This window comes from Podarcis vaucheri (assembly GCF_965113315.1).
Source record: "Podarcis vaucheri genome assembly, chromosome: 2".
Lineage (NCBI taxonomy): Eukaryota > Metazoa > Chordata > Lepidosauria > Squamata > Lacertidae > Podarcis > Podarcis vaucheri.
In genome coordinates, this window is record NC_138760.1 from 8330147 (window position 1) to 8346873 (window position 16727).

Genomic DNA, 16727 nt, shown 5'->3' on the forward strand with positions numbered 1-16727 from the left:
ACCTTCCTGAAGAAACCAGAGGCCTTTCTTCTGGGCATTGTCGGCCAATTAATGCTAAAGAAGGATAGAACTTATGTATGCTACAACAGCAGCAAGAATACTTATTGCAAAGTACTGGAAGACACAAGATTTACCCACTCTGGAAGAATGGCAGATGAAGGTGATGGACTATATGGAATTGGCAGAAATGACTGGCAAAATCCGAGACCAGGGAGAAGAAGTGGTGGAGGAAGATTGGAAGAAATTTAAAGACTATCTGCAGAAATACTGTAAAATTAATGAATGTTAAAATGATGTTGGACTGAAAAGAAGTGGTTTTGGTAATAAGGTTAATAAGAATAGGTAAATATAGATAGTTATACGGATGAAAATGTATAGTTATAATAGGTTAAGTTATAGAGCAAAGTTAAATGAAAGAGGGTAAGAATTTGCTGAAAAGACTTGGAAAACGGGAATACAAAAGGGGAGGTGTGAGGAGGTCAAGGAAATAAGCAAATGAGGTCAAAGATGCTGAAAGATGGATTTATTCTTTTTTAAAATATCTTTTTTCTTCTTTTTCCTATTTCTTTTTTTCTTTCTTTCTAGGTTGCCTTTTTGTCAACCTTCTTGTTAGCTTGTGTTTGTTAGTTTTTGTTTGTTTTTTCTTTATGTGTAATTTTTTGTATAATCTCAATAAATATTCTTCAGAATGGAAAATAATAATAAAAATAAAATAAAACTAGGGTTGTGTGTCCTGCCCAAGGGTGGGGACCGCAGTGGCAGCTAGTGAGTTGGTGGCTTTCAAAGTGGAAAACCGTGTGCTTGACTTTTTGCTCCCTGTGCCTCAGCTGATTTGGGTCAGTCTGTGTCCTTTGGCAGAAGCCAAGCTGCCGTGCTTCATCCTGCCTTTTGGAAAAACATTTTTGAGGTGCAGGGGGCGAGGCCCCAGGAATGCTCCCAGGTGGGGTGTGGGGCACACAGCACAAGTGAACAGGATGACTCTGCTCGCCGTTTTGTTAGCAGCATGAAGAACTCTCTCTTCTTTTTTCCTCCCGGAGAAGCTGAGCTGCGCAGTCAGGATCTTCTTGCTGCCGTCTGCCACAGCTGGCTGGCATGTTTCTTTCAAGCCCATTTGTTCAGCTTTGTTGCCATGGGAACGGTTGCTAGGACATTGATGGGAAGAGACAAGTGCAAGGAAGAAGCGGACTGGGCTGGGCTGGGCAAGGCTGGGTGGGTGGGTGGTGGTGGGCTTGCGTCAACCAGCAGAAGCAGAGGCCTATTCTGGGGGAGGGGCAACCGCAAGAGAGAATTCAGGGGTGGTTTCCCCCTCCCTCCAACAAACTTTAACATAGAGGCTTCCTGGTTCCTGTGTTCTATTTTAGGAAAGCGGGGTTTGCGGGGAGAGGTGTTGAGTGGCACTTTCTCAGCTGTGACTTCAGAGGATGCAGTTTCAGCTTTTGGCAAGGCTTTTATTGTATTCCCTTTGTCTTTGGGCCTTCTTTCCCATCAGATTCCAGACTGTGAAGGTTGAGAAACCTCTCTTGACACTTACTAGCGCCTTTTATTATTACAGAGAACGGTTAAAAATCCGCCCATCACCCACCCTTCGTGCTTCCCATCAACATGTGCGCCTGTCTTTTAAAGAGGGCAGAGTCTTTCTTTCTTGATTCTCCTCGGCCCTGCCTCTAGCTTTTGCATTTCGTGGGGAGAAAAGGCAGTTTTAAAAAATGTTATTTCTCTCTTAGAAATGCAGGGCGCAGCAGCAAACGACAGGCCTGTGCTCATGGAGATCTTCTGTCTCCTAGTGGAGTAAAGGTCATTGTTTTATAATGAATGTCTTGTTGCATGAAAGTGGAGATAGGAAAAAGAATTGTCAGCATGATTTGAGCTTCCTCCCTTCCTTCTTTCTCTATACAAGTGTCCCCCCCTCCTTTAAATGGTGTAAAAGTACTGGGCATTTGGGTATTGGGGCACTAAGCTGCTGCAGAGAGTGTTCTGTTAAGATTTTGTCTCTTTTGCTCTGTGCATGCATGCCATCCAGCCTGAGTCTTTCAAATGACACAGACTAAACCAGGCATCGCCAAACTCGGCCCTCCAGATATTTTGAGACTACAGTTCCCATCATCCCTGAGCACTGGTCCTGTTAGCTAGGGGTGATGGGAGTTGTAGTCCCAAAACATCTGGAAGTTGAAGTTTGGCCATGCCTGGACTAAATGGTTCAGTTGGTTTTGGGGGAATGTAAGGAAGATCTGAAGCATTGAGTGGGGGGGGGGACTAAAAATTAGAGGTAAAATACAGTGTGTGCATGTGTGTTTTGAGATGGCAAAGGGCAGGGGAGTAACACATGGAGAGCCAGTGTGGTGTAGTGGTTTGAGTTCTGGACTAGGACCTGGGAGACCCGGGTTCAAATCCCTGCTCGACGATGAAGCTCACTGGATGACTTGAGCCAGTCACTGCCTCCCTCGCTGGGTTGTTGGGGGGATTATATGTGGAGGACCATGTATGCTGCCTCGAGCTCCTTGAAGAAAAAGGTGGGATAATAACAAATACATAGAATCATAGAATCATAGAGTTGGAAGAGACCACCAGGGCCATCGAGTCCAACCCCCTGCCAAGCAGAAAACACCATCAGAGCACTCCTGGCATATGGTTGTCAAGCCTCTGCTTATAGACCTCCAAGGAAGGAGACTCCACCACACTCCTTGGCAGCAAATTCCACTGTCAAACAGCTCTTACGGTCAGGAAGTTCTTCCTAATGTTTAGGTGGAATCTTCTTTCTTGTAGTGTGCATCCATTGCTCCGTGTCCGCTTCTCCGGAGCAGCAGAAAACAACCTTTCTCCCTCCTCTATGTGACATCCTTTTCTATATTTGAACATGGCTATCATATCACCCCTTAACCTCCTCTTCTCCAGGTTAAACATGCCCAGCTCCCTTAGCCGTTCCTCATAAGGCATCGTTTCCAGGCCTTTGACCATTTTGGTTGCCCTCCTCTGGACACGTTCCAGTTTGTCAGTGTCCTTCTTGAACTGTGGTGCCCAGAACTGGACACAGTACTCCAGGTGAGGTCTGACCAGAGCAGAATACAGTGGCACTATTACTTCCCTTGATCTAGATGCTATACTCCTATTGATGCAGCCCAGATGGAGCAGCAGCAGATGGAGCCTTGAGCTCCTTGAAGAAAAAGGTGGGATAATAACAAATACATAAATAAGGTACTACAGTTACTGAGTTTATTTGAGACTTCTTCTACTTTGTCCTTCAGCTATGAAGTGCAGTGACATCTCCCCTTTCTCTTGTCTCCCTCTCCTGCCACAGAAATTGGGATTTGCTTTGGTGGTAGTGTAGAGCCTTTGGTGGGGTGTGGAGCCTTTTGGTCCCCCAGACATTGCTGAACTGCAGTTCCCATCATCCCTGGCCATTGGCCATGCTAGCTGGGGCTGATGGGAGTTGGAGTCCAGCAGTATCTGTTGGGTGGGGCACAGTTTCCCCATCCCTGAGCTAAAGTGATGGAGATTAGACTTTGTCCTGGGTTCTGCCGCTTAGATTTTTAGCAAAGGAGCTTCTACAGGAAGACAGAGCCGTTTGCCCCTAATTAATTGATTTTTCTTCTGGCTTTCAAACAGGCCCTCTGCCAACTGACAACCACAAGCTAACCTCCAAGAGAGGCACTCATCAGTACCAGCTATTGGCTGTTACCCTGTCAAGAGCAGCCTTTGGTGTAAAGGATGATATGCTTTGGAAAAAAGAGAGCCACCTGGCATCCCCCTTCCTCCCCCTCTCTGTAACCCAGATGCTCTCCTAGCTCAAAGGCTGCCTGAGTGTTGGTCTAATAGGTCTCATTGTCTTTTGCCTCTGGCTGCTGCTAGCTTCCTCCTACTGGGAAAAGGCATTGCCTGGCCTACAGAGCGCCCCCCCATCACGTTTCTGCATAAAGCTATGCTACCTGGCGGGACGCGGGTGGCGCTGTGGGCTAAAGCCTCAACGCCTAGGGCTTGCCGATCGAAAGGTCGGCGGTTCGAATCCCCGCGACGGGGTGCGCTCCCGCTGTTCGGTCCCAGCGCCTGCCCACCTAGCAGTTCGAAAGCACCCCCGGGTGCAAGTAGATAAATAGGTACCGCTTACCAGCGGGAAGGTAAACGGCGTTCCGTGTGCGGCTCTGGCTCGCCAGAGCAGCGATGTCACGCTGGCCACGTGACCCGGAAGTGTCCCCGGACAGCGCTGGCCCCCGGCCAATAAATGTGAGATGGGCGCACAAAACCCCACAGTCTGTCAAGACTGGCCCGTTCGGGCAGGGGTACCTTTACCTTTACCTATGCTACCTGGCAAAATCCAGGATGCAGAGAAAATAATGGCAGTGCTTCATGTTTTTTAAATAGAGCCTAATGCTAAATCAGGACATGCAGAGCATGTTTGTAGCACACAATGCCTGCTCCCATCCCCCTAACAGTAATGTTTGCGTCTGCATGGTTTTATGCCATACCTCAATGCAGAGACAAGAGCTCTGGTAGCATTTGGAGGCTCCCTGGCCTGCCCCCCCCCTTTTTGGTTGCAAAGCAAGCAGCTTTTGTGATGGGTAAGAGGGGACAGACCTATGTGGGAGGGCACAAGTCTAGCAGCTCCCTGTAATAAGGAGTTTGTTCCACTCCCCTCTCTAGTAAGCCATTCAGGGCTTAAACCACAAAGGACAAGAGTGGAAGAGTTAAGCTTCTAATATCTGTCTAAAAGGTGTGTGCATGATTCTGCCACTGGGGAGACTTTATTCTGTCCTTTTCTGCCTTATTTGTTTCTAATTCACAAATAGGATAGAATCTGAGGTGCTGTTTGGTGGTTTGTATACCTAGAAAGCCCTTGGGATGTTCAATGAAACAAAAAAACAACAACAAGGCAGGGAGAAAATTGGAAAGTCACCTAAAATTCCAGCAAGAGCTTGCCCCTCTTTGGATATGTGCTCAGTATCGGAGAAGGTTGGGCTTAAATATTGGAAAGAGCTTGGCATCAGCAAGGAATATCAATTCCCTGTATTGACAGAGTCCATTGCACCCATCTGCATTTCCTGCATACGACAGTGGGTACATTTTCGCTCAAACTGTATGTGACCACTTTGTCTTCTATGAGTAGTTAGTTTGAGGGGTTTTCTTTTAAATTTGTGGGATCCGAGACCTCATGGGTTTTTGTGTGCTTTAAATAGAGTTGTGCTTGATTGTGCAAGGGCAACCTCACAAGCAAATTGTGTATGGCAGAGGGGAAGGTAATAGCAGAGATTGCATCTGCTTTGTGTTGCAAGTCTGACCAAAAACAGGGAGTGCTTTTGTTGGGGTCTGTTAGGGTTTGTTGGGTATTCACATTTCATTCTCAGGTAAGAATGATCAACCCCTGGCACAACATCTGGCACAGCTTCCTGGAAAGTCAAGAAGGAGGTACCACTTCTGTCTCAAAATGTTCCCCAAGGGTGAACACGTTCACCACAAGAGTGGAAAGTGTTGAGGCTGCATACTGCTTTGTTAACGTGGAGCCCCTTTTGGCTTTCTGAAGACTGAACTTTTTTTTTTCCTCCTTTGTTACATAGGTAGGGCAAAGGATGGTCCTTAGGACAATTGCTGGGTCATGATTTCCCATACTAAACACCTTTGCCACCACCCTGCTGGCATTTACTGAACAGCAGCCATGCTCTTGCATGTGCCAGATCTCCTCTTACCTTCTGGTCTTCCAGCCAATGCATGTTCTTGTGTCTCTTTGTGGAGTGATGCAGGCATGTGTTTCACATCCATCTGCCCTTCCGTCAATAACATGTGATGGCAGAATTTTCTATTGTGTTTTTGTTGTTGCCATTGTCTGTGGCTTCCACACTTTTGTGAGATCAGCAAGACTATTGGCTGACTCTTCCTAGAGTACTGTGGGTAGCAACAGGGGGTGGGGTGGGGGAGGGATAAGAAGATATTGGCATAGGAGCTGCATTGAATGAGAGAGCGTGGCCTGCAGAACTGGGTCATCAGGTCTGCTGTGTTCGCTTACACCCTGTAGTGCAAAGTCAGTGTTCCTTCCAAAAGGCTTAACCTAGTCTTTTGCTATTGGAGATTATGATCTGACTGCCTTGGGGCAGGATTATCCCATCCCTGCCAAATGCTGGGCTCCTGATGCACCTTCGTCTGGACTCTGGAACATCTGTTGCTGGCCCTGATTTGAGGCAGATCCCAGATGACGCCAAAATGGATCTGACCTAAGGTCATGCATTTTTGTAGTTATTCAGTGATGACATTGAAAAGATATTCATGCAGATATTTATATTGTGTAATAGCCAAGGATCTTCCCTCTGTGAATAATTGGCATAAACAAACGTATTCCTGCGTGCATTGTGTGGTAAAATGGTTGCAATTTCCCAATTGGCTTCTGTCGTGCTGTAAGGCTTAGTTTGCTCAAGATTCCTGTCTGCCTTCTCTCGGAATGTGAGTGCACACATGACTCTTGCTCCCTTGGTATCTGCTAACTGCACAAAAGGCAAGAGCAGATTTAACCACTCGGAGCCAGCTGCATGCATACCACACATGTCTGACTTGTAAACATGGTCAGAAATAGGAAAGCAAATGGTATCTTCAGAACCCTCGGTTGCTTCAGTCCGCCGTAGAATTCCATCTCTCTGCGAGTGTGTGGTTTTTTGTTTGCTTTTTAAAACCCATAACCAAAATAGCAAGGGTTTCATACTGACTGCTTGTAGTCCAGCTTTGTGCACCTAAGAATAGGTTGGATGCAGAGTGTCTAGAATTCTTCCCTTTAAAAAAGAAAGGGGGGAATAGTGGCAGGGGGAGCAGAACACTCAAAATTCAACACTCAGAATGATGTGTATGAAACGTGCGCATAGTAGTCGGATGTAGAAACTCGGGTGTATGCAGGCTATAAAGGTGGGGCTGGCAGAATTCTTTTGGGAGCCCCATAGGCCAGGAGGGGCTAACCTTTCTCAAGATGGGTGAAAAACACTTGAATACCTTACAAAAAGGAAGTTGTGTGTTTTGTGGCAGGATGTGTTGGGGTGAAAAGAGTAATCAGCTGGAGAGACTTTGGTCCCATTGAGTGCCCTGTCAGGCAGAGGTGGGAAAGCTGGGGCCCTCCAAATGTTCAGCAACTCCCCAATTTCCAGCAGCTGCAGCCTGCATGACCAAGGTCAGGGATGTTGGGAATTGCAGTCCAGCAACATCTGGGGGGGGCATAGCTTCCCCATCCCTCCTACGGAGCTCACAAAAGCAGTGCAGGTATGCAGAGCATTGTTTTCCTAGTGAGGAAGACCTGAGCCACTTAACTTTGCCTTAACCACTCTTAACTCTGCGTTACCCCATCTCACATATTGGTACACATCTTTGTGCAAAAGAATGTTGTTGGGTATGCTTTGTGCACCAGTCAAGGGCATTGTAATTTATGTTTTCTGTTGGCACCAGGCAGTAATGTATGACTGTGCATATAAAACAAGCTAATAGGCACAGAAGGGAAGGGTCAACATCCTGGGCAGGCACATACCCAATCTCTCCAGAATTTATTGTGGCAAAGGGGAAGGGGCAGAGTGAGCCGCAGGTTGGTCTGCTGAAGACCTGTCCCATGCCACTCGGCTTGTGGGTGGAACTGGTGCTGGATGAAGAAGCTGCGAGAGCTGAGGCTGCAGAGTTATGTGGTTGCTTCATGCCTGCCTTCCCAGCATGCCAACTGCCTCTGGGGGCAGCCAGTGGAGGCAGTAGGTGGCTTTGGGTGGGTGGTCTGCTTGAAGCAGCAAAAACAGCTGAATGGAAAGTGGTCTGTGTCTGCAGCGCATACTTGGGAGCTGGTATGATGTAAGGCGGCTCTTTATAGAAGCTGTTTAGCTCAGCACAGGGAAAGTAATGGGAAACAGGAGGGGAGCAGAGCTTGAGGAATTTATGGTACTAGTATGAATTCGTGTGCTGCGCTTCGTGAAATCTGTGTGCGATTCAGTCGTGTGGTGTGATTGAGTTGCTGATTCCAACCATCCCCTCCTCTCTTTGTTATGTTACCAGGTACCCGGTACACCCCACGGATTGGCCTGGAGTTGGAGATCTTCAGTTGACACTAGTCCCCTTTCTGTTCTGTGGCTCTCCATGCGAGCCAGGGACAAATGGATGCAATCGCAAGTGCCAGCCTCAAGAGGAAGTTTGATGAGGTGGACGTGGGATCGCCCATCTCCAACTCTGATGATGAGATCTCTAACAGCGACAGCGCAGACAGCTGTGACAGCGTCAATCCACCCAACTCCACCGGCTTCATACGTAAGTGGTTGGGCCCGTCGTCCTTCAGAATATGTGGCACACCCTGCCCAGGGGTTTTGTTTCAGCTTGATGGTATCTTCGGAATAATTTGCTTGCCTTTAATTTAGCACTTAGCCGTAGAAGTCTTACTTCATCAGCAGCGCCCTTGTTGTTGCATCAAGCGTCTACCCTGAGAAAAATGAGCATCCCAAGGTGGACCAAGAGGGTGGTGGGTTTGAGGCTCTGAGCAACTACCGTATTTTTCGCTCTATAACACGCACCTGACCATAACACGCACATAGTTTTTAGAGGAGGAAAACAAGAAAAAAAATATTCTAAACGAAACAGTGGATGTATGATTTTTGTGGTTCATGCTGTGGCCACAGACATGTGATCTGACGGTGAGTTTGGGGTAGCCCAATGCAAAAATCCTGAGGATCCATGTGGATCCGTGCTTTGTAACCAGGCTCTCTGTCCCTCTCTTCTCCCCACTAAGCGGCTCTTCTCCTGCTTTGCTGTTTCAAAGCGAGCCACGGAGGAAGGAAGGAAAGGGAACCATGGATCCTCTGCTCACGACTGCCGCAGATCCCCCCGCCATCCGTAGGCATTCGCTCCATAACACGCACAGACATTTCCCCTTACTTTCTAGGAGGAAAAAAGTGAGTGTTATGGAGCAAAAAATACGGTACTTTGGAGACCTTTTCAAAAGCAGCACCCTTCCTGTGCCTTTGGCAGCTGTGTGTGGCCTGTGGCTAGTCACCGTTCCTAAACTCCCATCAGCTTGTTTATATAACCAAATGAAACCGACCGTCTTGCAATCGTTGGGTCTTGGGAGACTGGTGGTTTTAATAACACTTTGGAATGCATAATAGGTTTCTTGTCCCCAACATGATCCTGAGGGAGTATGTATCCAGGGTGCTGCCTGCTTTTCCTGTATTGGGCCTTGCACAAATGAATTACGTAAGGAGTTTTAAGGTACTCCAGCGTAGGAGTTGTGCAGTCCAGAATATAGTCATTGATTTTTGCCCTCACTTTGCTCTTTTTTCATAATGTTAAGGAGAACTGTTCAGTGAGCACACAGTCTTGTACCCCAGAACTTAAGTGTCTGGGTTTGTCTCTACAAGGGTGGTAGTTAGAGGAGCTTTGTTCAGATTTAACCACAGATGGGAGTCAACTTCTGTGCTGCTACTCTGATAGGTTTCAATACTTTTTCTTAACTTCAGAGTCGCTGTTGTCTGGTGTATTTGTGGGGAGGCGTATTTTTAGAGGCGGTTTGCTTCAAGGGAGGAGTCAGAGTTTTAAGGGATGGTTCAGGAGACAAGAATTGGGGGTTGGCAACCGGGGGCGGCCGGAGGAGAGAGAACTTCTGAGTAAAGGAATTCTACACTGACTTCCTCTTCATTTACTTGTCTGAAAGGTGCTTTTATAAAAGAATGCTAAGATGGGAAAACACCCTCTCACACTTGTTTCTTGTAACTTGCTCGTTTATTTAACTAAACTGTGCTATTGCAGTACAGCGGCTTCGGGGGACCCATGGCTTCCTTCCATGGAAGCTTATTGGGGATTTCTCGGCGAGATGACCCCAGGATGACAGCTTCTACACCACAGCTGACATTCCTCTGCAATGCACAGCCATGGTAGACTGAGTATGTTGCAGATTGCACACTTGATCTAGTCCAATGGGCCTGACCAGTGCCCTTCATGGTCTGTGTGCATGACAGTCTTCCCCAATCTGGGGCCTTCCAGATGTTGCTGAAATACAGTTCCCATCAGCCCTGGGGCTGGTGATGATTGTAGGAAACATCTGGAGAGCAGCAGGTTTGGGAACATGCGCAGATCTATAGTGCCCAGGATTCCATCATGTTTTGAAAGCCGCTGTGGGTAAAGTGCCTATTATGTGAATGACAGGCCAGTTGGGACTTTGTGGGACCCGATGACAAGGGAGCAAAGGTATACTCAGCACTTGCTGTATCCGTACCCTTCTTTCTCTCCTCCCAGCAACTTCCATCCTGAAAAGGCAGAAACAGTTGCGCAGGAAGAATGTGCGCTTCGACCAGGTGACGGTGTACTATTTTGCAAGGCGCCAGGGATTTACCAGCGTGCCCAGCCAAGGGGGCAGCTCCTTGGGCATGGCGCAGCGCCACAACTCCGTCCGCAGGTACACCCTTGGTGAATTTGCCCAGGAGCAAGAAGTGAACCACCGGGAGATTCTCAGAGAGCACCTCAAGGAGGAGAAGCTCCACGCCAAGAAAATGAAGGTACTTTTTTGTGGCCATAAGCATCTCTCCCACTGGCTTGCAGAAGGTTTTATTGTGTGGCTATAACTCCATGTAGATTTCGGCACATATAATGGAGGCCATTAGCACAGCAGCCGTGGGAAATTTGCTTTGCGTGCCCATATCTGTTCATACAGTCTGCAACATTAGCTGTATTAACCTGTAGGACCCATCTCTAAGAAGCGTTAAAGACCAAGTGGCCTCTTACGCCCCTTGGCGCATTTGCAGATCTGCTACTGTTCTGCGTCAGAAAAACATAAAAAAATCTGCTTCTCTGGTTATTTTTTATTTGCCTGATTCTGCTAATTCATGCTAGCTCTGTGCCCCAAACTAAATTCTGTGCCCGTCCATCCCCTGTAGATATACATAGGCCCTTCACATGATGTTGGGACGCAGCTAGGGGCAGTTGCTAATGCAAAAATGGGAGCTTAGAGGTTTTTTCCCGTAGGGGAAAAGAGCCTCAGCTGGCCAAGAGCTTTCCCAACAAGGGTGTGTGGAGAGAGGGTCATTTTAGCAGAAAGTGGCTTGCTAGTGAAAGAAGTGGAGGGAATCCCCAGCTTCTTGCGAATGAGGCATCAGAGCAGCACAGCCAGGAGGGGTCTATGAGTGACTCCAGCCAATTCTCCCCTAGTGACCTGGCACCAGCTTTTGCAGAGCCCCTTCTGCTTTCTGTCAAGCTGGTTCATGAGGAGGCTGAGGAGCTGCGGTGAAAGACTCTGGGTCTTGGCCCTACCCCCTGGAAGCAAGCGCCTTGTTCCAGCCTTCTCCATATCATGCCTCCTGGCTGTCTGGCCTGTGTGTCCCTGGGGTTGCCTAGCAACTGGGTTTCCCTTACCAGACTGGATGCTTCTGTCTACAAACCTAGAATTTCCAATCAGTCTCTGGCTGCCATGACAACCAGCTGAGCGAAAGAGACAAATACCCTTTCTTATAGTCCTTCCCCTGATTCCTTCCTTGTGCTGCGCATACTTCCAGTCATGGGGAGGTGAACCTGTTTTGGGGTTGCACTATTTCAGGGTGCAGGGGTGGGCGCTCATGATGAAATGTTCATCCATACTAGCGCTCATTAGATTGCATTCAGCGTAGCGCCAAGGAGAATGTTCCATCATCCGCACAAGGATTTCTCCCCTTGCATTGGAATGTTCTTCTCCTCTCCTGCCCCTGTCCCCCCCCCCCAAAGTCTCTTCAAGGCGTTCTCTCAACCCTCCAGAGCAGATCTGGGGATGATGTACAGGGGAAAGGAGTGTTGTGGAAGTGCTAGTATTTTGCTGAATACCAATCACTAAATTATTTTTAAATATTCTTTTTAAAAAGTATTAATAATATTTGCATGTAGAAAACACACACCTCGGGGAGACAGGGGCTAGCCTAGAACCCTTTGTCCTCATGTGTTAGCTTTCCGTGGGTGTGGATTTACTTATTTAATTGCATTTGAGCATCTCCCCCCACCTGCAGCCTCAAGTGGCACATTCCAGAAACAGGCTTGCACACTCATCCATGAGAACTTTGCCTATGCTGTACAGAACTCCAGTCCCTGCAGTTCTGAAACTAAGGAGCATTTGGTTAGGACAGATCAGTAGGAGTAGTGCCAAAGCAAGTTGATCAAATACATGGCTGTAATTATAGGAAGCAAACGCAAACGAAATGGAAAGTAATTCTACAAAAATACCAATCTGTGGTTCCCGAATTCTGTGGGAAATACACTGTTTGAAGTCCTCAAGCAGGACTCGCACCTGCACACTCCACACAGAATCCAGCTTTCAGAAGACCTTGGCTTTTGCATACGTGTTTGGCAGGCAGCTGAGAGAGGCTTAGAAAAGTATGGGCTATACCTGAAAGTGTGGATTGTGGGGGTGGAAGTTAACGCACAGATTTCCAGCGGCCAGAGAACTAGTTTCACGTGGCCGCCTTCTTGCCGCCTATTCCTGGGTCTGTCCCTCCAGCCTCCCCTCCCCAACCCCGCCACCCCTGCAACGTTCTTGTACAAATGCCCATGCCCTCCTCTCTCCCTGTGTCTACCACATCTGTGTGAAAAAAGAGAAGAAACTACCGACGCCTTCAAAGCTCTAAATTTCAGAAGCAAGATAACAGCTCCCTTCTCGGTGCAGACCCATCGGACCCCCAGCCTACGCTTTCTGCATTGTCTTCAAACGCCCTGCCTTGAGGATAGGCTCTGACTGATTTCCACATAGCAAGTAGAGAGAGGGGAGAGAGTGTGCATGCCGCCAGCCTTGTTGCTTTCATCTCCTGCTTCTTCCAAGAATCACAGTTAATGGGTGCGTTTTAATATCGCGGCAATCTTGTGTTGTAAAATGACCTAAGGTCGCCCACGTTTCGGCGCCCTCAGCGGGGAAAATGGGCTGCAGCCGTTGCACCACACTGGCTCTCGCTGCTTCCCATTGAACGTGAGCAGCGAAGCCAAGTAACGTTACTGCGACCTCAGTCAGTCACTCCTGCGATGAGGCTTTGTTGCATCATGTCTCTGAGGAATAGTACCTCTGTAATCCTGTGGCCAGTCTGATGAAATCACTTCCCCTTGCTTTGTTTTGTGCAGGCAGGTCTCTTTGCCACTGGCAATACTTCTGGCTGTGAGCGCAGGTCTGGGATTTTGGGGTGGGGAGAAAACAAAATTCACTCTGCTCCATACAAGTTGAGGGAGAGCAGCTGTCCTCTGTGGAGCTCCCTGACTGAGCTGATGTTCACAGCTCTGGAACTAGCAGTAGTTAGGCTTTCTGTGTGCTCATTGTCCCCACGGAAAGAGGTGCGTAGAATTCTTTAACGTAGGACTTCAGTGGTCACTCTTCAAAACCATGCACAAGTACAGGAACACGCTTAGCAACCCTGCTGCTTCTAATACATGGAGGTTTGGTTGCATTTCCCAAGAAAGTTCATAAAATAAAAATGGCAAAAACCCTCTTGCCTCTGTCCCATTGTAATACAGTTGCCTTCTTTCTTTCCCCCTTCCCCTTTGTGTCTTGTCGGCATGGTGTCCTTATTATGCTTGTGCCAGAGAAGACGAATTATATGGTGGAAGTTCTGATTGTAGATGCATTTGGGGGAAAGTGGCGTCTTATTAGGTGTAAATGGAGCAGAAGAAAGAGATGGTGGTACTTCAAGCAGCACTGAACTCAGAGAACAGAAAATGGAGTGCAAAACGAATTGTGCTGCCTTCCCCCAATTATTTTGGTTAAGTTGTCTTTTTAAAACTTAACCTTGCAAACATGAAGGCTAGAGACATTCTCCCTTAGGATTCTGTAGAATGCAACACACGCTGCACTCTCCTCTTCTCTACCTCGCTTCATTCCCTTGAAAAATGCAAGCTCCTGCAGGCAGGGACTTTCTGCCCTGGTTTATATTACTCTGTAAAATGCATTGTATGCTGATAGCACTATATAAATAACCCAAAGCAGAAAGGGTGATGTGCACGGATGAGCCAGGGTACCACAATAAAACAGAATTTTGGAGTTGGAAGGTACTATAAGAGTCATCTAAGGGACGTGGGTGGCGCTGTGATCTAAACCACAGAGCCTAGGGCTTGCCGATCAGAAGGTCAGCAGTTCGAATCCGCATGATGGTGTGAGCTCCTATTGTTCGGTCCCAGCTCCTGCCCACCTAGCAGCTCAAAAGCATGTCAAAGTACCAGTAGATAAATAGGTACCACTCTGGCGGGAAGATAACCGGCGTTTCCGTGCGCTGCTCTGGTTTCTCCAGAAGCTGCTTGGTCATGCTGGCCACATGACCCGGAAGCTGTCTATAGACAAACACCGGCTCCCTCAGCCTATAGAGCGAGATGAGCGTGCAACCCCAGAGTCGTTCACGACTGGACTTAACACTCAGGGGTCCCTTTACCTTTATGAGAGTCATGTAGTTCAGCCCCCTGCAAGGCAGGAATCTTTCAGCCAATATGGGCTCGGACCCATGGCCCTGAGGTTAAGAGTCTCATGCTCTGCTGACTAAGCGATTCCAGTTCATATGCTCTAGTTCTGTTTTGTCCCTTGTTTTGCCCCCCACCCCACTCTGGCCTGTAGTAGGATATGGACCGTTTCATGCATTAAGCTAAACATTAATTCATAGGTGGATAGATGAATGGGTAGATAGTTTTTTTTTAATGTATTGAAATATTTGTATGCTGCTGTTTCATTTTTAAAAAATCAAAGCTGCTTACACCAGTTAAAGGTAAAGGTAAAGGTACCCCTGCCCGAACGGGCCAGTCTTGACAGACTCTGGGGTTTGTGCGCCCATCTCACATCTATTGGCCGGGGGCCAGCGCTGTCCGAAGACACTTCCGGGTCACGTGGCCAGCGTGACAACGCTGCTCTGGCGAGCCAGAGCCGCACACGGAACGCCGTTTACCTTCCCGCTGGTAAGCGGTACCTATTTATCTACTTGCACCCAGGGGTGCTTTCGAACTGCTAGGTTGGCAGGCGCTGGGACCGAGCAGCGGGAGCGCACCCCGCCGCGGGGATTCGAACCGCCGACCTTTCGATCGGCAAGCCCTAGGCGCTGAGGCTTTAACCCACAGCGCCACCCGCGTCCCCGCTTACACCAGTTACTGTACTACAATTAAAAACTACACAAAAATTAAAACAGATCACCAGCTATTACAAGGACATGTGACAGTGGCATAGGAAACTGCCTTCTGAGCCAGCCTACTGGACCAGTCTTGTCTCCCCTGAGAAAAGGAGCTCTCGGGGGTTTCAGGCAGAAATCTTTCCCATCCCTGGAGACGGAACCTGGGACCTTCTGTGTGCCAAATGTGTGCTGTGCCACTGAGCTGTGACAGGGAGCTGGAATTGGATGTGGCTCTCTGTCCAGGGGTTCACTTTGTGGCAAGCCCTGGTTTTCTCCTATGCAATGCAAGAATGCCCAGGAGAGATGATAGTGTCTTCTCCCTTAATTACTATTCCTATGTTAATCTGAGCTGGCCTTTTTGACCCAGATAGAGAAGAGGAATAACTCGCAGAGAAATATCTTCCAAAGTCTCTGCCCCCATCTACTTTCCAAGAAACCCTAAATTGCTCAATCTAAGCATTCATCTTGCATATCAAATTGCGCCTTGAATGTGCAGGTTTTCAAAGCGTTTGGAATGTATTTACTTTAAGGAGTGGGGCTTTCTTTGGCTACTAGCCTGAGTGGCTAAGTTTCCCCTCCACTGAATGTGACTTGCAAAGAACCACAAGGGTAGAGTTCCCTGTTGCACTCGTATCTCAGTGGTGAGCTTCCACAGGCATTTGGCTGGCCATTGAGAAGAGGGTGCTTTTTGGTGTGATCTAGCAGGGCCGCTCTTAAATTATTAAGTAGCAGTTGCGGGGGGGGGGGCGCTGGGAGAGACTAAAAAGAAGGGCATGGAAGTGGAAGACACGTGTCTTAGGGACTAATGAGCGATTGCTGTGGAAGAGGGATAAAGGACCGTGCAGGCGACTGCTGGCCCATCACTTAACTTCCAGAATGCCTGGCAAGCCCTCACCAGACCTGGCCAGGTTTCCCAGCTTCACTCTGAGTGAGACCTGGGCAATTTTTAAAATATTTTTTTTAAGCCTACAATTCTTGGGACCCTTGCATTCTGTGCTGCGTACCAAGTTTTTGCTCTGACGCAAAGATGTGTGGAATAAATTTTCAAATTTCAACCCAAGGAAATTGCTTGTCTCTCCGCAGATTGCAAAGCGGGATGCGGCTTAGAGAGTGTTGAAGATTAACTTTGCTGGTGTGTGTGTGTCTTCTCTCTTCTCCCCCACCCAAAGCTGACCAAGAACGGCACTGTGGAGTCGGAGGAGGCGGATGGGCTGACTCTCGAGGACGTCTCCGACGACGACATAGATGTAGAGAACGTGGAGGTGGACGACTACTTCTTCCTGCAGCCCCTGCCCACCAAGAGGCGCCGCGCTCTCCTCCGAGCCTCGGGGGTTCATCGCATCGATGCGGAGGAGAAGCAAGAGCTCCGCGCCATCCGCCTGTCGCGGGAGGAGTGCGGCTGTGACTGCCGGCTGTACTGTGACCCTGAGGCCTGTGCCTGTAGCCTGGCTGGAATTAAATGCCAGGTCAGTGGGGAAACCGCTAGGCTTTGGCCTGAATTATACCACGCAGTTTTTGTCTGTCTGTCTGTCTGTCTGTCCCTTTGGTGTTGAAGCGTGTCCATTTAAGGTCTTTGTGGTTGCGTTCGCCCTGAGCTTGCAAGGAGAAACAGTTGTGCTCCCTAGTAAGTCTGTAAATTAACACACTGGAAGGTCT

The 16727-nt window shown here is 48.3% G+C and overlaps 1 protein-coding gene across 1 annotated transcript in view; it reads left to right on the forward strand.

Annotated features, from left to right (window-relative positions):
- Nucleotides 1-16727, forward strand: part of CSRNP2 (cysteine and serine rich nuclear protein 2) — a 41855-nt gene that overhangs the window by 17527 nt on the left and 7601 nt on the right. Inside the window, exons 2-4 of the mRNA XM_082205818.1 lie at nucleotides 7996-8244; nucleotides 10222-10481; nucleotides 16241-16537. Coding sequence (XP_082061944.1) covers nucleotides 8094-8244; nucleotides 10222-10481; nucleotides 16241-16537 — 708 coding nt within the window. The 5' untranslated portion in view covers nucleotides 7996-8093. The remainder of the gene's footprint in view (nucleotides 1-7995; nucleotides 8245-10221; nucleotides 10482-16240; nucleotides 16538-16727) is intronic.